We start from the raw sequence: 27,454 nt of genomic DNA, 5'->3' as shown, positions 1-27,454 counted from the left end.
TTTTCTAAAAACAGCTCTGTTTAATGAATGAAAGCTACTTTGCAATCAGACATTCTCCCATCTGATTCAGTATTGCTCTGGAGTGACTCTTTTTTATTTCTCCACTGCTTGTATTGGCAGAAAAAGAGTATTGCTGTGGCAAAAATGGATCAGAGTCAGTGCTGCCCCTCTCCAGCAGTGGAATTCCTCCTCACTCCAACCATTCCCTCTATAGTAAGGGGGGAATAGTAAGCATCCAACCCCCACATTTTTCTTTTTCCCCTCTAAGCACTTTGTTTTCGGTTTTAATTTCCATTCAATTCACAATGAAGCAGGGAAAAAAAAAGGCAACAAGTTAGTTATATTTTGATTTTCTCATTCCTATATAATTTCATGGCAATTAGATTTAATTTAATGTGAAAGAATGAAGACTGGTAAATTGAGCTGTCAGCTCTCTTGTTCCAGCAGAAAAACAGGGCAAGGCAGTTTCCAGTCAAAATTCAAGTTGTGAGGGTGAGGAAAAGAAAACAACCAAGTGTCTGTGGCCCAACTCCCAAGGGAAGGGGCTGCAAGGGCAGCAGAGCTTGCAGGGGATGTGTTTTAACCACTGATCCTGAATTACCTCCCACCAGCCCAAAAGAAACAGAGAAAGGGCTCATTATTTGGAATTGACAGTAATTTTAGATTAAATTGGTTATGTCCAAATGATTTGGTGTTGTTGAAAAGAGCACTTTAATTTATGTAGTTTATATTTAGAAAACATACCTGAAAAGGATATTTATTTTGACATGGAATAATACCGTCATTTTTTACAACTTCTACACATTTAATCCTTGATATATCCACAGATCCTTTTCTGTACTTTTTCTATAAGAGAAAAGAAAGAAAGAAAACATTTGTTAAAAGATAACCAATTTATCCAATTATCTTTTTTTTTCAGCAGAGGCATCTTGATTTCTTTCCCACTTATAAGAGTGATTTCACTTTATGTGACTTTAACTGAAGAAGTTGTCTGAAAACTGAAAGTATAAAGATCTAAGCTTGTGAAAATGCCCAGAGTACAGTAAATTTGCTTAGTGAAAAGTACCAATTCTTTATATAGAAAATTTCCAATCAGACGTGATTGTAAGCTTAATATACTCTTCTTTACAAAAAATAACTTGAGAAAAAAGAAGTGCTTCCCCCTTGCTGAGTTTATGATTAAAACTGGTATCATCTCATCTGCTTCCCTGCTCTGTTGCTGAAGTGCTCCACCATTTGGAGGCTTCTGCAGTGTTCCACTAAGGTTCCAGAGAAATTTGGATGCTACACGGGCAACACAAGTCCCTGATGAGACAGAAGGCAGAAGATACAGGTGTAACCCGGGACCAAAGTGGGGTCTGTATTGAAGGAACTTCTTTCAACAAGGCTAGCAGAAGTCCAGAGAAGTCAAAAGCACAGACTAAATCTGAGATTTAGTCACCTTCACTGATAATTATGAGTATTTTAAAGAAGGCATAGGTGCTCAGCAGGCACTACACTGTGCATGGAATGACAGTGTAGCTCAACACTCTGGAGAGGCAGCCCCTTGGAAGAAGAGCTGATAATGAGAGGAAGGTGTACTGGGCTTTAGTCTGCACTGAAATCCACAGAAAGACTGTACAGTGCCACCTCTCACTTTTGGGACAACCAAATCTCTAATAGGAGAGGAAGTTTCTACTGGAATCCAGAACAAAAAAATAGCAGTAGCAGCTCATGGCTGGTACTGAATTAATACACATCAAAAAAATTGATTTGCCAAGCACCTCCAGAACATCCAGTCCAGAGTACATGTTATGAAAGACTGACACTGTTCACACAATGTGGAAATAATTAGCAATTACTGAATTCTTTGAGATATGCTAATCCTTACTCAGCTCCTCTCTTGGGGATGGAAATTTGAGCCCAAATAGCAGAAGTCTGGTACAATCACAAGCAACTGAAAACACAGTCTTGCCAACAGAAGCAAAGAACAACTTCAAACACAGTAGTTATGATTCCATCACCCTAGAAACACTACAGTAAATTACCCATGAAGCTCCATCAGCACTTAAAATGCATTTAGCGCTCTGAGTCTTACACAGATTAGTGCAGAGAAAACATGCATAAAGAATTCATGTACATCATGGTCAGCATCAGGAAGAATGACAAGGGATAAATTCAGATAAAGCTGCAACTGCTATTTGTTACCAGAAAAACCAACACACACAAGAAAGGTAGGTTTTTTAAGGGGAATGTATGGAGGAATTAGGCACTTAAACCAAGCATAAAGAAAAAAGTAAATCATAAACATTACCGTGAGTTGTACTACAAAGATTTATCAAGTAACACTGAAAAATAATTTTGTCCTAAGTATGCAACCTTGGATTTCTTTTACCAAAAAATCATTTTAAGTTTTTTGTTTATTTTATGTTGGTCACCTCCAAACTCAGTATATTCTATGGTATCCCCTTACTTGAACATTGACTCCCTAAAGTTCATGCAAAAGCCAGAAGTTGTTACTGAAATCCACACCACTTGGCAGAGCAGCCAGTACTGTCTCTTGCTCTCCTTGTCACTGTGTGGCTGCCTGGCAGTTTCAGGGATGCCAGATTAGCCTAGGCAGAACAGGAGGATCCAAACAAGATCAGCCTTTTCATGAACCCCAGAATTCAACACCCATATAACTGTGCTGAAGACACCTCCCCAGATTCTTTCTTGCACAACAACAGGCAAAGAAGAAGAAACACCACTCCTGTAAGTTATCCACCCTGCTTTCTGTGTACAGAGGGGTGCCCATACTTCTTGGATCCCTGCTGCTTAACTGAGATTGCAGGACAGACAGACAATACACATTGGAGGGGTTTTTTGTGTCCAGAATCACAGAAATCCCTTAGAGGAACACACTATTATTTTATCTTGAATCCGGTGAGTCCTTCTGGGCTCAGAGATTTTCATGCCAATTCTCGCATTCAGGGAGCTCACTCAGAGGACACTGACAGGAGGATAAAGGACTAGGAATCCAACTAGATAACCACCCAACATTTGGGGGGAAAACATAAAGGAAATACCCTGGTGTAGAGCACATCATTCTAGTAATTGTATTTCCTAATTCACACCTTTGTATGCTTTCTTGATTTAGGGTGGCTCAGTTTGCTTCATCACAAGATGCTAAATTAAGCTAACACAAAGCTGACCCACCTTACAAGGCAATCCACCTTATTAAACCTAATGTCAGGGAAGATTCTTCTGTTCGTGCATATTTTATAGATTTAAAACCCCCCTTGCATATGTGAAATTAAAAACAAACCTACTGCTCAAGACATTTTCAGATCACATCAGAAGCAACAATTATTAATGCCAAGTGTGCAGTTCTGTTTTAGCTGACCATTACTCATTATATAAACTATGCTGCACAGAAGCAGGAAAGAATGACTCAAGAAAAATGCTAAAAAGACCACTGCAATTCTCTCTCCTCCCTGCCTTAATGATCTCCTTTAATAATAATAGGACATCTTGCACACCATAACTGTGTTGCATTTATTCTCCAGGCAAATGGGTTCTATGGGCCCTACACCCAGCTGTACAGCAAACATGAAATGCAGAATCAAGGCAGAGCTCAAGCCCTGAAGCAGTTGGGAAGTAGAGATGTGGGAATGAGCCAGCCCTGAGAAATCCAACCATAACCACTCTTTCCAACAAGAAAAGCTACAAAGAGACAAAATTAGTACAATGGCTAATCATGCAATGTTGATTTGTAGGAAGCAGAGGGACATTTTTAGAGATTCCTTTTTTTTAGGTGAAAGATGGCTAACAGAGGAAAAAAGATAGATTTATTGTAGAAGTAGCAGTATTTTACCAGAACGTTCATGCATGCTCTCTGAATGGGATACAAGAGACGATTTGGAAGAATCACAGGTCAGTGAAATGCAGGGATCTATCAAACCTGGTCTGCTCCTTTACTAAAGATAAACATAAGCCTCTAGAGGGAGGCCTATAGAAGCAAATATGGTTAGAACAGTAATAAAGGAATAAAAATACTAAATCCCAATAAGGAAAACCTAAAATAGGTAAAATATGTGCTTCAAAGTGACACTAAAGGCCGAGGTTTTGGTGTGGGTTTTCTTTTTTAATCTATCTTCTTTCTGAAAATAACAAAAGGGAAGTGACTATACAGAAACTATTTTACAAAGCTTTCCAAAATGCGGTACATATTTCATATTTATCTATGTTTCAAAATATCAATTTACAGTTTTAGAAGTCCTGCTCCTTGCTCACAATGGGTATGGCCAAGTCTTGTTTCCATACAATCTCAAAAGAACGAGCTATTCCTCTTTATTTTAGCATATTAAACAGTAATATGAAGAAGTCATAACACTAGACCTATGTTGTCAGATACGGAACAAAAACAGGATTACACAATTCCTTAAAAAAATAATCTTAGAAAACAGTAAGACAAGAAATACCCAAGTGTTAGATAAGTGTACAATCAAACAGCTGATCCTCTGTACATTTGGAATTCCTCCTCTGCTAAATACAGAAGCTTTACAGCTACAGAAGCCCGTATTCTCACTATCAGATGAAAATATTTCTTCAGCGTATTTCCTCTTTGCTGATGAACATATTGCACTGTTTACCCCTGCAGAAGTATGTATTGGGGGGGGGGGGGGTGTTAAACAATACAAAGGATGTTAGATTTGGAAAAAAAAGCCTCAATGAAAACATGCATAAGTCAGCCCAGCTGGCAAGAAATATCTAGATTTTTGTCTCCCCCATGCTCTCTCTCTCTTTCCTTGATGTACTTATTATTTCTTTCTTCCATGCCGACCCTGATATAGGAAATCCTGAGGTCATCAGCATGTGACCATGGAGCTTGTGTTCTCACAAGTGCAACACATCACAGCACTACTTTTATCTCCTTTTATGGAGTGTCTCTTCAACTTTGCAAAACCACAAAAAGCCTGGCTAAGCTAACACTGCCTACAGACAGCTACTCTGATAGAATACGCTCCAGAGCCAAATGTATGAGTATTTTCATTTTTGGGTTCTTTGCAGGGAGGGAGGTTGGGCTTTCAGGTTTTTGGGTTTTTTTCCTTTTCATAATATTGCCATTTATTAATAAGAAGCACTGACTGGACACTTCTGCAGTCCCTCTTGAGGCAAGCAATTACGGATTATGTGAATATAATTCCTGTAGCTAGGTGCTAGGTGCCACATTTTCTATTCCTATATTTTCCAGTGTGTTAAATACATTGAAGAATGCCCTTCTCCTTTCAATTATATTTTTAAATTATTAGAAAAAGCAAGTATCAAGTATTTTCATTTACCTTTCGAAAGTGGCTAGAATTGATAGGAAAAGTGAAAGGTGATTACTATTCTGATCTAGTCTGACCTGATCCAGTATCTTTCTGCAAGGAGGAATTTAAAGGGGAAAAAAATACAGACATAATTAAGAAGAAGAAAGTTTTAAACCCTGTCTTACAGATTAAGAAACTGAGAATCCATTACCATGGCCTGGCTGCTCAGCAGATGTCAATGACCAGCACTGGAGAGACTAAGAAGCACAAAAATATACTCTCTGTCATAGCACTGATACAACTTCCTAACCATGACTACAGCGCAGTATCTGTAATTAATGTAATTAATTTATTCTTTTCCTGCAATTAAAATGTGCACAACTGCAGTTATGATACATTGCTGCAACCTCATAAAAGTAAAGGACACATAATAAATCAGCCAGGTCTCCATCCATATCAGGCCTTAAATAACGTTCAACCCTTCTGCTGTCAAAGTAACTGCTATACCTCTACAGGTTCTTTCAGACAAGTCTTCTCTTCTTGGTTTTTTGTGAAGTCCACACACACAGAGCTCTCATTCTGCCCAGCCCAGCTGCAGCATTTCTGCCCTGTTTTCTCCCTGCTCAGGACCACCCTCTGGCTGCTGGGTGAGTGACACCTTGCATTCAGCCCAAATTCAGCTCCATGCTGTCTGAGCCATGCAGAGAGGAGAGCCCAAGTCCACAGGCACCACAGGCCAGTGACCAGAGCCCAAAACAGGATCCAAGAGGTCACTCAGCCAAGGCACTTGCTGCTTCAGCTACTTTCTCAAGGTCCAGATGATGCACTCCACAACTACAGGCCCCAGGCCCTGCTGGGGACAGCCTGACTCTTGGCTACTTTTTGCTGTTCTGTATCTGAACATATCAGCATTCCTGCCTTTTTTACTTGTCCACACTGAATTGCATTCTACAAAATAAATTAAAAAAAAAAAAGCAACAATCAAACCCACCTCATACCTAATTGAAATATATCCCATGGATTTCTAGACTTATTTGTCAAAATACTTGCAGCTCCTTCAAGTTTAATTTCGCCTGAGAACTCCACAAGCTTCTATTCCAACAATAGTATCAGAAGTGAAAATACTAAAATGCAGAATAGGACATCCCATTCAAGACAGGCTCTTAATCTGGAAACAAGCCACCAATGCCTATTCAACACAGTACCAGCTTCCCATGTGCTCTGCAATCAGATTTACACAAGTCTATATAGGTATTTTCTAATGCTGACATATGAAAATGTCTCATTCAGCAGTGTCAAAAAACCCTTACTGGGATGAAAACACAGGATTTCTGCTGTTCTCTGCTATCCACAAGACTTATTACCTCATAGCAGAGCATAGATAAGTCTGAGATTATTTTGTTTTGTTTCTTTCTTGGCGGATGTGCAATTCCTGCATCTTTCAGGTACCTTCAACAAGCCTGGTTATTCTTGCATTTTTCTCTAAATTACCTTCACAGATTAAAGTTTCTCAGCTTCTCTTCTGCACACTTTTTAAAAAACTAGGACTTCTCTAGCCTTCTCTAATCTATTTTCCAGTTCTTCCTTTTTAAGACCTTAAAGACTCATCCACTCCTGTCTAGTCATAAGGTAAATGTTCTCATTCCTGCCTTTTCTATATCTCAACAACTACAATCTATGCTTCTCAACTTCATCTACATTTCATTTGTTCCATATCATAAAAATCAAAATTCTTGTAGAAAGATAGTTACTACAGACTCTCATTTTATAGCTGACTTTTCTTTCAGTAGCTGTTACAGAAATCAGGGAATCATTACTACAACATAACCAATGTTTTTTTTACAACTTAGGTATCTTTATTAATTGCCCTTTAGAAATGAGCATTCCCGTGCATCTGTTAAGCTGCTCCCATTCACATTAATAGCTTTACATTATGTCTCCAACTTGAACACTTTTCACTCACAAGTACTTTACGAAAGCTCTATCATTATGACCTGTGTCTTGGAACTAAAAAATTCTCTGTAAACCTACTGGTTTCAGAAACATTGTAATACTGAATTGTGCTTTGATTTATATAAAATAATTTAAAAAATCGATGCAACGACTAAGGTAATCCCATAATTCAGGGTAATTATTTTAAAAATTATATTAAAATTATAAAGGATATTATAAAGTACTATGGGAATAAACAACATTAGAATGAATTAATCTTCTGTTAAAAAAGGAAAGTAAGAAGCACAGCTTTTTGGAACTCTATAATGTTGTTGTGCTCCAAATGAAGTATTTGCACAATATTAGTGTTGCAATGAAGCTACACAATTTTACCCTGAGACCTACAGCTTCGGGGTGGGCCCCAGAGCTTTATTTTTCCTTCCTTAAAATATCACCACTGTAATTTCAGTAGCTTCTGTCTCCTCTATATTCAAATTACAAGAACCAAACATAACCCTTACAGAAGGAGCTTTTTTCCTTAGGAAGAGACTTTCAAAATGAGCAACCCCCCCAAAACGTTCAGGTTTGTATTCTGCTTTTTTCATTTATATTCTGGTTGGTATTTATCATTTGTAACAGTCCTGTTTACACAATAAACTTTTCACACAAGTCTGATCCCAATGGCAAATACCATTACTGCCCCTGAAGACAGGAGCGTTCTGCACCTCTCAAGTTCAGACTCTGAAATGTTTTCCCTCAGGGAACTATCATTTGCCTTCTCTGTAGAAGCAAATGGTTTCTGCACACTAATTAACAGGTAAATGATGTGCCTACTCCAACATCTTCTGTGCAGCAGTTCCAGAGCCAGTGGGCATTGCAGCCCAAACTCTGCCCCCTTCTCTTCCTCCCTTCTAGCACTGCAGACTCCTGTCTACCCAAACACATGCAGGGTAACCACAGGAACCAGCATTTAGCCTATGCCTTTAGAAAATGCAAAATCCTATGTACACTATTTATTGCTCTGAACTGTCATCCATACAGCAAACGTGAGCAAACAATAAAGATGCCAAAGCATAAAGAAATTTAATGTTCATAAGCTCATAGTCAGCTTCACATTCATGGTCAATGCAAGCTGCAGTGGGATGGAAAGGTTAATTCAAGCATGCTGTGCCCTGTGTGGGAGGACAGTAACCAAACCACACACATCAGCACACTTTCAAACTAGAGAGTATCACTGATAAACAAGCTGAGTGACAAAGAGAGAGAAATATCATGGTGAAAGGGAACATTGCACAGGCTCAATATATTATGAGGATGCTAACAGTTCACATATTGACAAGGATTGATAAAATTATGACCAGATCTGTGTCGCCTTTTGGAAGCACCACACTCATGAGAAACATCAATGTGAAAGTTTTCAAACCAACAAACTAGCAGGACATCTCACTTACACAGACCAGCTCTTTTCAACTATTTCACTGCAAGAAGTACTTTAACACCTACACTTACTCTCTTTCCTTCATCATGATGAATTTCCCTTACCTAAAATGCCATCTAGAGCAAAACCCTCTAGTCTGGTGGCACTTTTATGTTCAAGCAAGATGCCCTGCCAGTACTAGTTAACTAAAATTTGTGTGCAGTAGGTGTTACTTGCTGTGATGTCTGTTCTGTAATGAAACAGCAAGCCTGCCCCAGCTGAGGCCATCCGACTGCCCAGTGAGAGACACCTTCTCACTGTGTGCTGAGAAAGGATTCACAGCAGCCAAACTCACTGGCACACAAGGAGAAAGCCAATAAACCACGAGCAGGTGGTGGCCAACCCTGATGGATGCAGTAGCTTGGATGCAATTTTTGTGTGGTCTTGGCTAACTCAAGAGGAGTAAAGGATGCTGTTCTTTGCAGCCAGCCTGCAAAGGAGTGTGGGGGGCACGTGAACTGTGCGACACCAGCCACCAGGCATGCTGGTAAAACGCGTCCTCCTTTCCATTGTCCAGCTGATATTTACTGAAGCGTTTACAATTTCAGTGGACTCCTAGATAAACACTTAAGGTTTGATTTTCCAAGCAGAAACAGATGAAAGTGAGGATGCACTGATCCTTTGAAAATAAACTCCAGGGAATTTTAATTTGAATATGCAAGATATGAGCTCACTTTTGACAGAAAAGGGCTAAACTTACCTAGGGCCATGCATATGTGGCATTATTTCCACAAATGCCTCCTTGGAATTCAAACCTACACTCCATTCGAGATGAAATTAGCAATTTGAAAAAAGTCATACTAAAACTTCAGCTAAATTTTTGCTGGTCAAAAATAAAGAAAGCCGTTCTGAATGAGATTTTTTTTAATCACTGCATGAAATATTTGATTTTCAAGCAAGTCAAATAATTTCAAAATTGCTTGAATTTGCTTATCAATTTAAAACTGACTAGTATGTTTTGATTTCTTGAAAGAAAATAGTTCAGGAAAATGACCAGAAGAACACCTGAAACATTATCCTCAGTTTTCAAACCACACAAAATTGAAAAGAGATTTCCTAATAAAATATTTTGTGCTTGTGTTTCCTCATTTGAGACAAACAAACACTGCCTTTGCTATACAACCAGATTATCCAGCAAAGTCACACTACAATCCATCACTCCAGCTGACACCAGTAAGAATAGTGCAGCAGCCCTCAAGAACAAGGGCCAGTTTGTGAAAAAATGCCTACCACCTCCCACTTTCAAACTAGTTACTACTGTCTACATAAATGTGTTTAAAGCTGGCTTGGTTAAGTCTACAATAAACGTTTGAGAATACTGTGCATATCTTAAGTCTTTCTGACTGCAGCATAACCAGCAAGATGTACTTTATAGTACATCTCCATGCTCAGAATAGGAAGATATTTTACTTCTTCCCCATTTTTATACATTCATGACCAGTACTCTGTGCTTGGAGACCGATGCAGTTATATTTTACTACAGTGAATTTCTGTCTTCATTGTAAATGGACCACATCACATTCAGATTTCAATAGCCACTTTTGCAACATTAGGAAAAAAATACAGGAAATATTCTTTCCAACAATGACAGCTGATAAACCATTAGGAGCTTCAAGGAACAACATTAGCTCAGCCTTTTCATTTGCTTATAATCATTGTTAGTCCAATATTGCACAATAGTGCAATGATGCTATTTCCCCAACAGCTCCACTTAGTAATTCTCAGAATTTATGACCAAGAAAAAAAGACAAAAGCAGAACACATCCCAGCTTAAACAGAATATTTCTCTTTTCTGACATTAAAAAGCTATCTCCATGACACTTAAGGTACATTGGTTCCTGATGTATTTTTATTTTCAAGCTTCTTAATGTCCATCTTTTTAAAAAAACTAAAGGTGATACTTCTACATTTTTTATCTAACAGCATCATGCCCAGAAGGTAATCAGTAAAAGCCAAGGTCCTATTGGCTTCCTATGCAAAGTAAGTTTCCCATGATATTAATCATAATTGTAGAGCTTTGCACAGGTGACCCAAACAAGGATTCTCCTTCCTCAGGCTTCTGTGTTTTGAAACCAGTCTTGAAATGCAGTCTCTTCACTGATTCTGTAGCTGTGCTCCATCAATAGCTCATGCACCTGCTCCATGACTTACAGCAGAGCAGTATCTTTAAGTGAGTAAACTGTATTTCTGCTTCTCATGGCAGCAGTGCAGTTCCAGTTCACTGCAGGCAGGCACTGTCATTGTGCCATGGCAGGGGGCTGATCTGCTTGAGAGCATGTATAGAAAGATTTAAACTAGTAATGAGCAAGCTAAAACAAGATTTTAGCCTGTTGTTAGTAGTTATGTTTAGGAGATAATAATTTATTGCTCCAAGTAAGGTATATTGGACTTTTTCAGTACACAGGACAGGACAAAACAGAGAAGTGTGGTATCTATAATGTGCAGTTTCTGTTCAAAGAGCAAGTGATGCTCCACTTCTGGCTGCACAGAACAATTATAGCTCTCAGCAGCATTTACATGAATACTATTTGCTGTGGTTGACTGCTTTTTGTTGTCATAAATGTTCTACTTCTGTCACCAGACATACAAAATGTCTAATTCTGTCACTTTATTAATAAACCCAACCTGCCCACACTCTGAGTATTGACTAATCTGGTTAACAAGATTTACTTCAGTCTTGTTTTAAAAAAGAAGTGGTATGATTATTCACGTGCCCACAAGCCTTGGGTTTTTCTTGAACTCTCTCTACTGAACTTCCACAAAAGTTAAAATGGAAGAAAACAAGAAAATACTTCAGACTGGCCAACAATCAAACTGGGAATTGCACACTTGCCTAGAGGAGCTGAACTCAACCACCCTTAGCAGACTGCTATCACTGTGGTTATGGAATTAAAATGAGGGTGTGAGATCCTATTGGCTTGGGATTTCCATGCTAGTTTAACCAATCTGGACTTTGAATACTGCCAAGCCCAAAATTAAATCAGTCTGTACCTATCCTTTCATCTGTCATGTCTTTAAATTCAACCAGCATACACAGGAGTCACATTTATTTCAGCAACAAACCCCCAGTTATTCAGAGGGGGCACAATTATCTTGATGGCTAATAACTTTTTTTCTCTTCATACAAATTACCTCAGCCAGAATATGCAGCTTACATATTTATAGCCACCACAACTGGCTTTAAAAAAACCCAAACAATAACCAAACAAATAATTAAACCCACAAACATCTTTGCCATTTAAGTTCTCCAGAGACATTAAGGAATAACTGTGCCACAGAGATCTTAGTCTTACAGTTGTGGTTTTTTAAAGAGATAAAAGTATTCAGTATGCCCCTTTAAGATCAGAGCTCACTATTTTCAGACAACATTGTTAATAAAATAAAATGCTGATTAGTGTTTAAAAGAATCTCAAATGAGAGGAACAGTGAAAATGAAAATGGTTTGAGGCTGGAAAGTAATGCATTATGGCTGAGCCAGTCTAACAACCTGCTGATGTCAACAGTTGGAGCATCCTGTTCTCCTCCACCACCTGGCACAGCCTCTGGCACTTGTTAGATCCTGCGCCCAGTCATGCAGCGTGCTAGCCCAGCAGAACACTAATCCAGCAAAAATAAAACCAGATCAAATATCTTTCTGCTGACCTAATTGCAGCCTTCCAGCACCCGAAGGGAGACGACGAGCAAGAGAGAAACTGTTTCCAAGGGCATGTAGTGACAGGACAGTGGGGAATGGCTTCCAACTAAGAGTAGGCTGAGATCAGTTTTCTGGAAATAATTCTTTACTGTGAAGGTGGTGAGGCCCTGGAACAGGCTGCCCACAGAGGTGGTGGATGCCCCATCCCTAGAAGTGCTCTAGGCCAGGTTGGATGGAGCTCTGAGAAATCTGGGCTAGTGGAAAGTATCTCTGCCCAGGGTCAGAGGGGCTCAAACTGGATGAACTTCAAGGTCCCTCCTGACCCAGGCCATTCTATGATCCCATGGTTAGCAATTTTTTTCAGAGTAATATGGATTCCAAGAAGGACCAGTATGAATTCAAGTGAGTAGGGGAGTCTAGGAGGTCTAGGACAGGGATAAAATGGCCTTTTTCAGCAGCAAACTGATGGCATAGCATAGGCATAATGCATATTTTCAGCCCAACTGGCTGTATCTTAGGCAGAAATTTTTTAAGAAGTTACTGCATCCTCAGCTGATGGCACAATGGGCTGCCCTGTTCAATCTCACTGCAAATAAAACTGACAGTTCAAACCCCCTCTCAGAGAGATCCACAAGTCAGTCTCCTGGAAAAGCATTTTAGCCAGAGGACATTAACCTGCAGGGCAAAGGGAAAACTGGAAGGGGAAGACTGGAAGAGGGGAAGCTGGAAATGGTAACTTCTTAAAGGGTGACAACTAGACCTGCAAAACCTGTTTGTCACATTTCTATTTCATCTGAATGTAAGACATGGGATAAGCAGGCAAGACATATTTCAGAGGGCTTCTTCGCCCCCACCTTTTTATTCTCTGGAAGGAGGCCAGAGTCACCAAAATAGGAGTGACTGGTACACTCTGCCATCATAAAATGGGGACATAAAATGCCTGACAGGAGTGTGCAAAGAGGACAGAGCTGGGCTACTGCCAGCAGTGTCCAGTGACAGGGCCAGAGGCAGTGGGCACAAACTGAAAGACAAGAGGCTCCATCTGAACACCAGGAAATAATGTTGGTCTTTTTTTACTGTGAGGGTGACAGTGCCCTAGCACAGGTTGCCAAGCAAGGCTGTGAGGACTCCATCAGTGGAGATACTCAACAGCCAGCTGGACAGAGATATTTGACAGCCAGCTGGCTCTTGGCAACCAGCTCTGTGTGGCCCTGCTTGAATAGGGGGCTTGGATCAGACAGCCTCCAGAGGCCCCCTCCAGCCTCAGTCTGTGATCTTGTTCTTCATCCCTGACTGTGTCCAAGCTACTTTCAGAGAACAAAGTGCTGTGAGCATCTTGCAGCATGGTAAGTGAGCTCAGTTCTGGTGCAACCATAACATCTGGCAGAGAAACGTGCTTAGCAAGCCTTTGCTCTCCTGTACCCTCTTCTTTTAGCACAGGTAAGACAGCCAAGACAAGAGGTTGCAGGGGTCCCTCCATTAAGCTTTATGTGTTAAATGGCTTCCCAAGGTATACATGTTTCACAAGCTACTGCAGTCATTTTAATCCTCTTCAGCATTGTGACAAACATGGAAAGTAGCCTCACTTAAGTGGAAAATCTCACCCCCAGCACTGAGGATATGACAGGGCAGATGACCTGAGGAAAAAAATTTCACCCTGAGCACTGAGGATATGACAGGGCAGGTGACCTTGATGAAACAGAGTCTGAAGATTATTTGAATAAATGCTGATCTGAGGATTTGCATGGTTTACACTAATGACTTTCTGAGTAACTGAATTTACACAGAAAGTGGTAAACTCTGGATGAGTTGCTTGTATGGTCAAAGATAAACTGCTTCCAGTTTCATTTCAACCACCAGGTTGCATGATCCACTCTAATGGATCTTGTCTCTGCTGAACTTGGTCTGCAATGCACTGCTCCTATCAAATGATCTTTCTCCTGTTCAAATGCAGTTAATTGCCAGATGTTAATGTAATGACCTTCACAGTACCCACAGCTACAAGAAACTGCAATTGCAACTTTTTCTACCTTTGCCCCAATTCATCATAGCAGTGATCTTTTATCTCTCTGGAGAGAGAAAGAAATCAGCTTTGATGACCACCTCTACATGCTGTTTTATGTCACTCCTGCCATCCTGGCCATACACTACTTCTCCTATTGAGAACCAATTCACACTGACTACCAGGTAAGTTACCTACACCTCTGTCAGCTTGCATTATAAATAAGAGAAATGCTAGCTCATGTTCACAGCCACTAAAGACCATTTCCCTGATCAGCTCTTGATAGTACGACATACAGTAGGAGAAAAAGCCAGTGTGGTACAAAAGCAAAAAGGAACAAAGGCAATCTGTGTCTCCTACCTCAGCTCGACCTTCGTAGTATGTTAGCATAGACTTTGTAAGTACAAAAAGCCTCTCTTTGTAGTTTAAGGGAGAAGTCCTCTTCTTCTGCTGCGATCTTTTAATCAAAATCTCTTGTAGGATAGTAGTTGTATTCATTTCAGCCACTTGTCAGCTCTCTTCTAGCCATTGAACATCAGTTCCTGTGAAGATGAGGAATAAAACATTACCAGATCTTTAGAGGATCACAGAATTGGAGACTTCTGTAACAAAAAGAGCTTCTACTTATAAACGAAACTGCCTGAATATACAGAAAGCTGGAGGTCACATGGAAGTTTACAGAAGTTAATTATTAGACTAAAAAGTTCAGGCTTTGTTCAGCTGAGGGCTGCACTGGCACATTCCCAGGAAGCCCAAAGCTGTACGTGACTGGGATGAAATCAGGTACACTGCAGCCTGTGTCACAGAGAATATGGGTGAGAAGTCTGAAATGTGCTCCAGGCAAGCAGTGCACAACTGCTCTTCACCACAAACCTGTACAGAAGTTTCTAACCTGTACAGAAGTTTTAATTGCTAAGGTCTGTGCATGTATAAATGTAATTGGCAAATGAGTTCTATACACAAAATTGAAGATCATAGAATATCCTGCATGGAAGAGACCTACAAGGATCATGGAAGTCAAACTCCTGGCCTGGAATGGGACAGCCCCAAGCATCCCACCATTTATCTGAAGGAGCATTGTCCAAATGCTCCTTCAACTGTCAGGCTTGGTGCTGTGATCACTTCTCTGGGGAGCCTGTTCCAGTGCCAAACCATCTTCTAAGTGAAGAATATTTTTCTGATATCCAGCCTAAACATCTCCTGACACAACTTCAGGCCATTCTCTTGGGTCCTATCACTGGTCACAAGAGAGAAGAGATCAGTGTCTGCCCCTTCTCCTCCCCTCCCAAAGAAGTTGCAACTGCAACGAAGTCTCCCCTCAGTCTCCTCCAGACTGAACAGACCAAGTGTCCTCAGACATTCTTCATATGGATTCCCCTCTAGACCCTTCACCATCCTAGCTGCCCTCCTTTGGATGCTCCTGAATAGCTTAATGTCTTTCTTACATTGTGGTACCCAATAGTGTCCACAATATTCAAGGTGAGGGTGCAGAGCAGAGCAGGACAATCCCCTCCCTTGCCTGGTTGGTGATGCTGTGCCTGATGCCCCCCAGGACAGGGTCGGCCCTCCTGGCTGCCAGGGCACTGCTGGCTCATGTTCAACTTGCCATCAACCAAGGCTCCCAGGTCTCTTTCCACAGTGCTGCTTTCCAGCCTCTCATTCCCCAGTCTATACACACAAGCAGGGCTGCCCCATGCCAGGTGCAGAATCCCCAATGTGCCCTTGTCAAACTTCAATTGGTTGGTGATTGCCCATCTCTCTAATCTGTCAAGGGCTCTCTGCAGGGCCTCTTATTGCCCTTGAGGCAGTCAACAGCTACTCACAATTTAGTATTTTTGGAAAATTCATTTAATATTCTTTCAATCCTGCATTCAAGTTGTTTATGAGGATGTTGAAGAATGCTGGGCCTAAAATGAAGCCCTGGAGAATTCCACTAGTGACCAGTCATCAGCCTGATGTAATCCCATTTACTACAACCCTTTGTACTTCAGGTGGATCAGTAGAAGTAATTTTGAAAATTTACCCTAATTTTATGAATGAAAATGTTCAGACACAAATGGTTGTTTAGAAGATGTCAGTTTGGGAACAAAGAACTTAAGCTTGTTTTTCAGAAACTGCTAAGCATATGCCTTCCAACTTCTGTTTAGAAAGACTTCATGCTGACAATCAAAATCAAGCAATTGAATTCAGACAGTTTTGGTCACTCAGTAATGTCAAGCTGCTTTAAGCTCTACACCATGACTGATACCTGTAGGACAAACTTAGGAGTCCATGAAAACCAATGCACCCACAGCTGCTTCGTTTGCAAATCTGGCTCCAGGGCTCTGCCGTAGGCAATCTCTCTGTTCTTCACAATGATGACAGCTTAAACACAGCTGATCTCCTCCCTCATCAACCCACCACTGTCCTGCCATGCCACCCTGCCTTGTGCAGGTGTTCCTTCTGCCAGGCTGGGAAGCAGGTGAGGGATGGGATCCAAGCAGGATTTCATCATGCAGCACAGGCAGCTGCCTGCACAGACACATTAAATGAAGTGCACGGAGGCAGGAATGAAAGCTGTGGGAGAGGTTGTGCAGAAGCTGTCCCAGAAATCTTCCTCCCCACTCCCTTTTGCTTTGCTCACTTTCTGCCAGCCCTGCCCATGGCACCACTTGGCCCTCCCTGCCTGAAGCTGTGCTCCAAAGCCAGGAGAAGCTGCAGGCACAGACCTGGAGAGCAACTCAGGCTAGAGCAGCACGGCTGGAGCTGAAACCATGGCTTGAAGAAGGAACAGCAGCATCTGCTGAAGCACCAGTGACTGTGAACAATCTCTCAGCTCTTTGGAGGGGGTGGGGGGATAACCCAAACCAAAGCCCTAGAGTAAAACAAAAAAATAATTCATTCTTTACAGGGCTTACTTTATGCACCTATGTGCTACTTAGAGTATTTCAGAATTCACTGGGGAAATGGCATGCACATTTTTGTCTGCAGGCAACATAACTTCAGCATGGACAAAACAGTACATTTCACAGAATTGTGGCAGAGAATCCTGAAAAACCACAAACCTCCTCACAACATTGCCTTACACTATATAATTTTTAATAAAATCAAATGTAAACAAACTCACTGTTTGTACAATGGGTGTTTGTACTAGTGTGTCTCATTTTGTGAGCAATTGATGGCTGTCACAATATATGAAATGACACTCTTTGCCTTCCAGTCCAGTGTTGATACTACTTTTCACTGCCTGGTTTGATCAGCTCAGCTCTCATAGCCCATACTGCTACTATCTCAACAGCTGGAAGTAGTTGTTAACAGCTTTAAATTATCTTTTTCTTTCCTAGGAATACCTCTTCATATGTCAAAAAAAAAAATCATTGGTTTAAATGGAACTACAAAATAAGACAAGGATGCATAAATAAAAGATGACGATTGGACTGAAAATGGTGATTATTATGAATAATCTACATTTTGTTATTTCTCTTCTTCTGAAATGCATACACATACATTTTGTTGGTAATCTGTCATTTGCATTCTGGGAAAAAGGCAGATCTTCAATAAGTAATTGTCTTGGATATGTTATTTAACTACTAAAGCTGACCAATTCTGTTTTATTGCCCTTCTAAAAATAAATTTGCAATCTTAAAGGTAATTGCAGAAGGAAGAATACTACCATAAACTGAAAATATAAACATTGTCCAAAAAAATAAAAATTCAGTATTAACTTTCAGACCAGCTTAATGCACACAAAACTTTAAGGGGTCCCATCACATGATCTCCTACTCAAAACAATTCTACTGTTCTCAATAGTAAAAATTCTCTGTTTGTACTTAAGAAAAACATAATTATTATCCATCTTATCTCTAGATCCCTAGAGTGCTGCCTGCATTACAGAGCACAAGAAGGATTCAACATTAACTATGATTTCAAATCTCAATACTGATAATGCTAATATATTTCATTTCTCTCTAGGTTACAATAACATGACACAAGAATCAAAAAAATCCTTTTGACAAAATCAGGGTTAAAAAATAAAAACATCAGTAAATGTCCGCTCTTGGTTGCTACACTGAATTATCTCTGCTATGAAGATTTCAGCAGATTCGAACCAGTTTCCCAGGTCACAAGATCAGTCTTTGAATCGGCATTTGGTCACAGAAACCTGCCTTATTTGGAGTTATTTCCAAGTCAATGGCTCTAGATACATTTCTGTTTGGCTCAGGATAAGTGAACCCTCACCTATTATTCTGAAAGTTCTTTTTCAGAATATCAATACTCCATCAAGAAGTCCCTGTAACAGCCACACTTACCTCTCAACAAACCCTTATCTCACTGCTTTTCTTCATTAGAGTTTTAGACACTTTCTGCACATTTTCCCTGCCTCTACTTGCCCCAAACCCTCCTTTGTTCCCAGACCAACCCTCAGAACACGAAGCTGTTTGCATGACACCTTGTTATCTTGTTATAAACATCTGTGGGAGTTTCAGGCTGACACCCAATATAAACTTTTCACAATGTGACTGGTGCCAAGGAATTGCCCTGTTCCCTGCCAACTGTAGTTACACAATAACAAAGACAATCTAATTTGCAGAGATGCTGAAGACTCAGAATTACGGCAGAAATCAGAAAGAGTTACAGATTCTCAGCTTTTCTGAGGGCAGGAAAACATCCTCAACTTTAAGTGTCAAAATATTTGCATCAGCTCAGGTTTCCCATCTTCCCATTGTACAACTATTAATCTGTACAGCCATGAAGTCACCATACACCTCCTCAAAACAAATGAAAACCACTGTTCAGATGAGCCTTCTAAGTCATTCTAAGTCAATATTGGTCCAAATGCACAAGGTACATTTTCACTTGTACACAGAGCTTCTTATGCATGCCACTTTTGCCAGTTTTCACAGGGGAAAACTGAGCCACTAAGTGATGTGGTAAGCTCAGGTGTTGCAACACTACCCACCCCACACATCTTCTGCTTCCCACTCCCAGCTCCCAGATTGTGTCTGTTTATTGAAAGAATTAGTCACTGTAAGCCAGCTGGACTGTAAGCACCTTTAACATTCAAAAAGTTGAAAAAAATTATGAAATTCTCAGTGCAAGCTGTAGTGAGCAGAAAAGAGAAAGTGCATCCAGTCTGATCAGGGCTTCTCTCAGTCAAATGTAACAAGTAATTGTCACTTTTTAAGGCACAAATCTTTGCACCACACATAGTCATGGAGGGGCTCACAAGAAAAAAAAACCACATTCTGAAAAACACACTTATCACAATGATACAAAAGGAACACAGGAGGAAATATTTGTAGCTGAAAAGAAAAATGAAAGCAAGGTGGAACTGTTTTCTGAGTTTCACCACCTCCTTAGTGATGGTAAAATGTCCCTAGGAATTTGTGTCCTTCAGAGCAAAGTCTTAATGTTAAGCTGATGGGCAATCAAGGCAGACAATCCCTCTAAGGAATAAGCATCCTCAGCTTTCTGACATGGATTTCATACATCGTGCACAACTGCTCTTTTTCAGATTTGGGACACATCAATCCAAACCCATGTCAACTCCAGATCTGGTACATTGAAAATGTACCTCCTGTAGGGCAGGAGACTGAAAAAAAAAAATTATAGAATATTCACTACTTCAAGTTTTGAAAGTATCAATCAAAATGTCGATTTTAAAAACCCAATTGGTACCTTGCAATCCCTCCTCAAATCTGTACATTTCAGAATATTTTTCCTCCATTTTAATCAGCTCAGATCAGTTTGCTGACCAAGCTCACATTGTGCAAATGTCTGCAGTGGGGCAAGTGAACAGGCAGCCCAGAGCTCCTTTTGGGTAGAGAGCAGAAACAGTGCAGAAGGAACAAGGAAAGGAGAACTCCTTACCCTGTTTTTTTCTGCTGGAGCTTCTGTTGCTTTACCATGAAACCATGAACTGAGTTACTTGTGAGCATTTACATAAGTATCCAGCACAGGCTTATTTGAATAATTACAACTCAGTGTAAGCAAGGGTTGCAAAATATACTCTTGTATTGCCTTTTTGTCCCACATCTAAGGTTGCAAATTCAAACTCAAAAAAATAAAATATAACTGTTATTAATCCCTGTTTAAAATTTCACAGAAATGCATTTCTGTAAATTTCACAGAAATGCAAATACAAAAGAAATATACTTTAGCAAAAATCTGTCATAATTTTAAAATTCAAGTTCAGGGGAAAATACTGTAATAATATACAAAATGTGTCATATCCAGAAAAAGGAGAAGTAAAACCATTAGGAAATATTTAGATTTACTTTTTTCCCTCTTTTTTTTTTTTTAACAGCAGACTCTCAGAAACCACTTCCATCAAATGCAAGTTTGGGGTTTTTTTAACTGTGAGAAATGTAATTTGGGGGGACTAATTTCTAAGAGATTTCAAAATTACAGCCAAAGGTTTGCAAAAGCTTAGTTTCTCTTTGAAAATCAGTCAAACAACAAATGGCTAATTTTATACACACAATCAAACCCTGCAAAAATAAAATTTATATTTGCCTGTATGAAATTTAGGTTTAAAAGTAAACAGGCTAAGGGGCAACCCTGTGACAACTCTGACTGGAGATTCTGAGACCATGTGATACTGCAAAATATCCTTTATTCAGCTGAGAGGTACTCATGTACACACACAGAAGGAGCATTTTATCACAATCAGAACCAGTTTTCCAAAATTTCTTGGAAACAGGCTCACTGCATTTTACAAAATACATCATTTGTTTCCTTTTGGTATTCTAACTTAGGTAGTTGGGGTAAGTAAAGAAAACAGTGATGAGAAGTCATGGTCCCTCTTAGGGTCAGCTGGCATTGAGGTGGTTTATCAAACCAAACTGGAGCATCAACCATTGCAAAAGGGAAATGCACCCCAGAGAGTACACAGAACAGCTCAGGGAAAATGGTAAGAGCACCAAGAGGGTTTCTTTTCCCCTTACAACAATGATTTACTAGAACAGGCATGTCCAGGTCTCCAAATCATTTATAAACTCAGCTGTTGCTCCTTACTGGGATTGCCTGCAAACCATACACTCCAGTTACTAAGTTATCCTTTCACAGCTTTAGAGGGGCACCTTCTTCACAACTAAATTATTCAGGAAATTTATGAAACAAAAATTACATTATTACCATCTGTGATGAAGGAAATATGTTGACACGGGCATTTTTTACTTGAAATTATTTAGTATTCAGTTTGACTTAGCAGCACTATGAGATGCCATACAAAATATGGACTGATCAATTTTCACTATCCTCATCAGCTTCTTATGTTGTTATTCATTCCTCTAGAGTTGAGTTCTTCTAGTTTTCTTTTTTTTTCCCCACACAAAAACTTTGCAGTATTTACAAATTTGCATTGACTATTTTGCCTTCAGTTTATTCAGACCAAAAACCTCTATCATTTGTAATGTTCTCTGCTGCAAGACAATAAAGCTGAAATTAGTTTGGGACATAGGAAAGCAAGGCACAAAAAAAAAGACTGAAACTTCAGTATTTTATATTAATTAACCCTTAAAAGGGAGACAGCAGATTTTCCCAGGTCCAGACTTTGTAACTCAGGTTTATTTTTATTCTAAATACCATGTATAAAGCAGAATGAAAATAGCAAACAATTTTCTGTTGTCATCCAGCAGGTTTTGCCCTCTATGGTGCTATCACCAGGACTTCAGGATGCTGCAAGGTTTGACTGTAGCTGGCAAGATGAGGCAGAGCATAAAGAGATTTGCTTAATTCACTTGTGGAGCATAAAGGTCTGGTGAAGAATATTGTCTTGGTTTACCTGCACAAATATAACTGACCCTCACCTGACAGAGAAAAGGTAAAAGATAAAGTAAGAACAGGAAGGGAAGGACAGGTTCTGGACTGGGAAGAGGCATGTGGTGTACTGGTCCCTTTCACATGGTTATGTACCTTTGAAAGGAAACAATCTGCTTTATTCTGGCAAGTGTTTCCAAAATAAGGTCAGAGAGGGACGTGGAAGAACTAACTCCAAGCTGGCATGGCATTGCTTTGGAGGAGCAGAAGCACCTCAAGAGCAGAGTGTATATGCTTCACTTCTACATAGGCCAAGGCTACCCTACCACTACCCCACTGGCTGGACATTCAGTAAAGCAGACTGCTGCCTCGGCTTTTTCCAAAAATCCCCTGCTGATAAGAAGGGAAGAGAAACAGTAACACCCACTTTCTAAAGAAACAGACAAAGATGAGATTTGGCAACAAAACAGGCAAAGAAATGGGTGATGCTTGTGCAAAAGATTTTCCTACTTCTCCAGGAAGCTGAAGGTTTAGAGGGGTGGAAAAATGAAAGCACTATTAAATCAAAGGTTGAACCTAACTCTGTTAAGGAATCCTAAAGCTCACTATCAAGTAGGACAATTGCTTTTGTACACAAAACTGCAAGTATGAGAAAAACTGATCAAATCTATAGGAAAGAAAAATATAAAAAGAAAATGGGTCAACAGTGCCCGAGGGTATCCTTCTTTTCAACTACCATAAAGGAGTCAAGTTAATTAACTTTTTTCACAATTTGAACTTGTCTTCCCAAATGTTAGACAGTCTCAGGCAAGCACGTGATATATTATACCAAAAACAAGCTCAATTTATTTCAGTATTCAAGACACTCTTTTGACATGGTCTAACTAAAATACTGAAATACATACAAATTATGACTGTCTTTACGCACAGGGAATGACTAATACTTCCTCAGTTATTTCTCTTTCCAAACATTCCAAGATCTTTTTTCCCTAAACAACTGCTTGTTCTCCACCTACTAAAGAACTACTTGTTCTCCACATGCTAGACTCTGTGGAAGCTACACAGTAAGAAATGCTTCAACAAACATGAGAACTTCTGCTGAAGACAAAGCTGAGAAGTTGACTCAGATAATGAACTACTGGGCCCATATCACATGTCGACTAATGGATGTATTTACCTTCAAAGTAATTATTTTGAGGTCACTCGATAAATGTTGCTTTTTCACACCTACTGAGCAACTGCCTAGTCCCACCTGACAGGGTCCTGTAGGTGTGAAAAAGCAACATTTATCTATATCTAAACCATATATCTAAAGTTACAGGTCGGAACAGCCTTCTGTGCAGGAAAAACCCAAGGCAGTCAGCGGGGAACAGAAAATATCCAAGTTCCATTTGTCACCTTTTCCCCATGTTGTTTTCACTAGGGACACATCCCCTCTGCTACAAAACAAGTGCAGGAGATGGAACACAAAATGAACAACCATTTACATTTCAGCTGAGATGGTGTTCTGCCCTTCCCCTGCGTGGCAAAGCAGTGGTGTTGGCAAGGTCAGCCTGCTTATCTTGTGATTCCAGACTCTCTTACCCTGATATGTTGGATAGGTGTGCTTATTTTGGCTGGGGTAGAGTTAACTTTCTTCACAGTGGCTAATATGGAGCTGTGTTTTGAAACTGTGTTGATCACAGTGTTGATAATATAGAGATGGCTTTGTTATTGTTGGGCAGCGCTTGCACAGAGCCAGGACCTTTTCTGCTTTTCATAGTGCCACACTGGCAAGGAGACTGAGGATGCAAAGGAAATTAGGAGAAGACACAGCAGGGACAGGTGACCCAAATGACCAAAGAGACGTTCCAGACCATGTGACATCACCTCAGTATATAAAGTGGGGCGAAGAAGGAGGAAGGGGAGACATTTGTAGTTATGGCATTTGCCTTCCCAAGAAACTGCTTTGCATGTTGTAGACCTGCTTTCCTGGGGATTTCCTTTCACCTGCCTACCCACAGGAAGTAGTGAAAGAAATCCTTGCTTTTACTTGCATGTCAGCCACTTGCCAATAAGGTCTCCCCATACAGGACTGAAAAGCCAGGCTGTGACCTTGAAGAATTTCTTCTTCACATAGAATGCACCCTAAGCAACAAGGAATACCAAAGAACTTCAGCTTCATTCATGTCAATATAAAAGTATTAATTCAAGGGAAAAGTTTCTCACTGAATCTGAAAATAAACACAACTGACACACGGCTGTGGTCTTGTGTTTTTCCTTTCCTCTGGTTATTGCAAGATAGTGAGCATCTCTAGCAAAGCAGCTTGTTATCTCTGCTCTCCTTGATCTCCTTGATATCAGATCTCAGATATGTTGAGGTGTTTCAACTGTTGCAAGTTAAACAGGGAATTGGACTTGCACTTGCCAGGAGTCACATTTATGGTATTAAGGAACAGCATTCAGCTCAAACTCTTTGAGACATCATGCAACACAGTCACTAATGCTTCACAGCATCTTACTGCACTCTGCTTATCCATGGTATCTGCTTATCTGCTTATCCACACAAAGATATTGGAGAATCAACCAAACATCATCACAACTTGGGCTACCATAATCCAGTCCCATTGAGGCCAAAATTACAAGAAGTAAAGCTAAGGCATTGCAAAGGTAAGACTTATGGTTAGGTCTCAGCTTTTCATGGGGAGTGCCTGCATCACACTGACTTTTAGAGATAGTTTCAGGTTAAGAGATCCAGAAAAGTAACTAAACCAAATTGAGGGAATTTTGCTGCTTGCCCATGACTTTTACTTTTTCGTCAGAAAGCTGTAATCCCCTTCATGGTCGGAGATAGTGCCTTGGTGGGAAGAGAAAGCTGCTGTGGTGGCAAAGAGGCTGCCTGCACAGAACCATGGCCCTTCTCCCAGTGCTCTCACACTCCACAGCCTTTCACTGTGCTCTTCTCCCAAACTCCCTGTTGGTAAAACAGACCCTCACAGCTCATCTGACACTCTGGAGCTGTAAATATGTCTGTGTCCAACAACTGAACCTGCTATATTCAAGGACCACTGACGATGACTGATTGCCAGCCTGCAGCTCTGAGGTGGAGGATGGTCCTCATGGCTGACCAGACAAAGCAAGTGGAAACAGTCCAGCCAGCCATGATCTGAGTGAAACAGCAAGATGACATGTGGCTGCATAACTAAACATGTAACAGATTATGTGTAAGCAAGGAGAATTCAAGTTGCAATAGCAGTTTTGAACCAGCCACTCTTAATACTGGAGTGTTAGATCTCTTCATGTTAAAAAAAAATATTATTTTAAGCATCTTCTGGATACAGATTAGGTAGAAATTTTAATTTCAAAAGATCCCAAAGTATATGTAAAATTGTCAGTTTAGGGGATCTCTCACGGGACAGAAAAAGGCCCATTCAGCTCAACTCACTTTGCCCATCCCTTGAACTGGGTCACACAATTTAAAGTGGACGAGTACCCCCCCTTCTCCTCCTCCTCCTGCCATGGCACTGGAGACCACTGATGTGGCCTGCCACTTCAGCTGGGAAGAGATGCTCAGAATAAGGGTGGGGAGGCAGGGAAAACACACAGTTATTTTTTCTGCCAGGATATGGAGCTTGCCCAGTGATATAGGACATCCTGTAATTCACAGGACAAGTAGTAACCTTGAGTATATTAATATATATATATGAATATATATATATATTCATATATTCAACTTAATTATAATTATCTCACCTACCCAGTAAGCTAGCACAGTGAATCTGACAAGATTTGTTCACAGGGCTGTCTAGGACAGATTTACAATGTTTAACTAAAATGAAGGTGCAGATATCACCTGGGTTTGATGGTGAGTTATGTGGCTATCCTGTGGAGGGAAAAAAAACCAAAGACAACAAAGAGAGCCTTTTTTTGTTTCATAAACATAAATGGCCAGGAGTTTGTCCCAGTCTAGTGTACAGTGCACACTCTGGAAGTGCCCCTAGAAGGGCAGGGTCCCAGGGTCCCAGTGTTGTGGTCAGACCCTCTTTCAGAAGGAAGCATCCTGCTTCCTTTACTACCCAAAGCCATGCTTCTCTGTCCTACATTCAATTGAAAACAAGGCCTAGATCTTACAAGTTAATCAGATCACAGCTTGCAATAGGCACAAGGCTGAACAAAACCCCTCCTCACAGGAAACTCAGCTGTGACCTACTTGAGCCTACATAAAGTTATACCCTATGTGTGGCAAAGTGGCATCTATTCACATATCTGCTGATAAGAGAAATGGAAATGAGGAAAAGCAGGAGTGCCAAGAAAGCCTTTGGTCAGGTCCCACACGCCTCAGCACACTACTTTTTTTTTCCTTTTTTCCTGCATTTGTTTGATGTTGCACAGGATTTTTACCTTCAGAGCTGAAAGAGAGTAGCCCAGTTGGCAGCTTGGTGCTTTGCTTCAGCAGAGGAGCTGTGACTGCAAGCATGGCCAAACACTTCTCCTTCCCCTCACCAACACCTGAGTCCCACACCTGATGGGAAACAGCTCTTGTACATCAGCTGTTGGCCAGGCTCAGACTCTCCTGGAGCAACTCGTCTCTCTGCAGCAGGCTCCTGAAAACCCTGTCTCCTGCTCACACACAAAGGCAGGACCACACCATGCTAAGCATGAGCTTTACTGAACTGCCCAGAATACAGGACAGCCATGCAACCAAGAGGTGCCTTTTCAGCAATATCATTTCCTCCTAAATGTTTGGGTATTGTCCAAACCCAAGACAACTTCTAGGTGATGTCATTCTTCCTAAGAAAGGTAAACCCTGCCCATGATGGACAGACCTACTCTCAGGAGACTTCTGTAATTCTTCCCAAGATTTCATGATCCCATCTGAACACAGTGGCCACTTCACAGTATTTGTCAGAAATGGCTCTCTCTCCATCCCACCTCCATGCCCAGGAAATGCAGAAAGCTGCTCCCCTCCCCACAAAGCACCTTCTGCAGTGAGACTGTTGTCACACTGGTACGTAGGTGCCTGTCTATTTTTCAAGGTTTTAGCTCACATGTTGTTTGTCCTGACTCTGAATCATAGCCCGTGGGGCTGAGCCAGGCCAAGGGATGACTGAGAACTGCCAGTGCTGTAATGGCCACGGGGCAGTGCTCAGTTCCCCAGTTCCTCTTCTGCCACACCAGACAAAGAGCAGACGTGTCCATCCAAACACTTGTTTCCCTCACTTGCACACTGTTTTCTTTCCTAATGCTTTTTCCTTTAGAAAATACACTTAGAAAAACAGACCAGAAGCAGGAGAGCAGAATGCTCCTCTGTCTGAGGGCTGGCAGAGCAAACCGGTGATTTGCTGCTAGAAGTAAACTGCTCTATTAACAAAAATACATTTCTTGAGACCTGGCTGACCATTTGGTAAAACACTGGT

General features: G+C 40.6%; 1 protein-coding gene across 1 annotated transcript in view; it reads right to left on the bottom strand.

Moving 5' to 3' along the window:
* TEC (tec protein tyrosine kinase) overlaps positions 1-27,454 on the bottom strand; it is a 43,643-nt gene that overhangs the window by 13,257 nt on the left and 2,932 nt on the right. The window contains exons 2-3 of the mRNA XM_054632804.2: positions 14,679-14,860; positions 745-846 (exon numbers count right to left, since the gene is read on the bottom strand). Coding sequence (XP_054488779.1) covers positions 745-846; positions 14,679-14,816 — 240 coding nt within the window. The 5' untranslated portion in view covers positions 14,817-14,860. The remainder of the gene's footprint in view (positions 1-744; positions 847-14,678; positions 14,861-27,454) is intronic.

This window comes from Agelaius phoeniceus, chromosome 4 (genome assembly GCF_051311805.1).
Source record: "Agelaius phoeniceus isolate bAgePho1 chromosome 4, bAgePho1.hap1, whole genome shotgun sequence".
Taxonomy (NCBI): Eukaryota; Metazoa; Chordata; class Aves; order Passeriformes; family Icteridae; genus Agelaius; species Agelaius phoeniceus.
The sequence above is the reverse complement of the archived record's forward strand: the minus strand, read 5'-3'. Positions and strand labels throughout refer to the sequence as shown.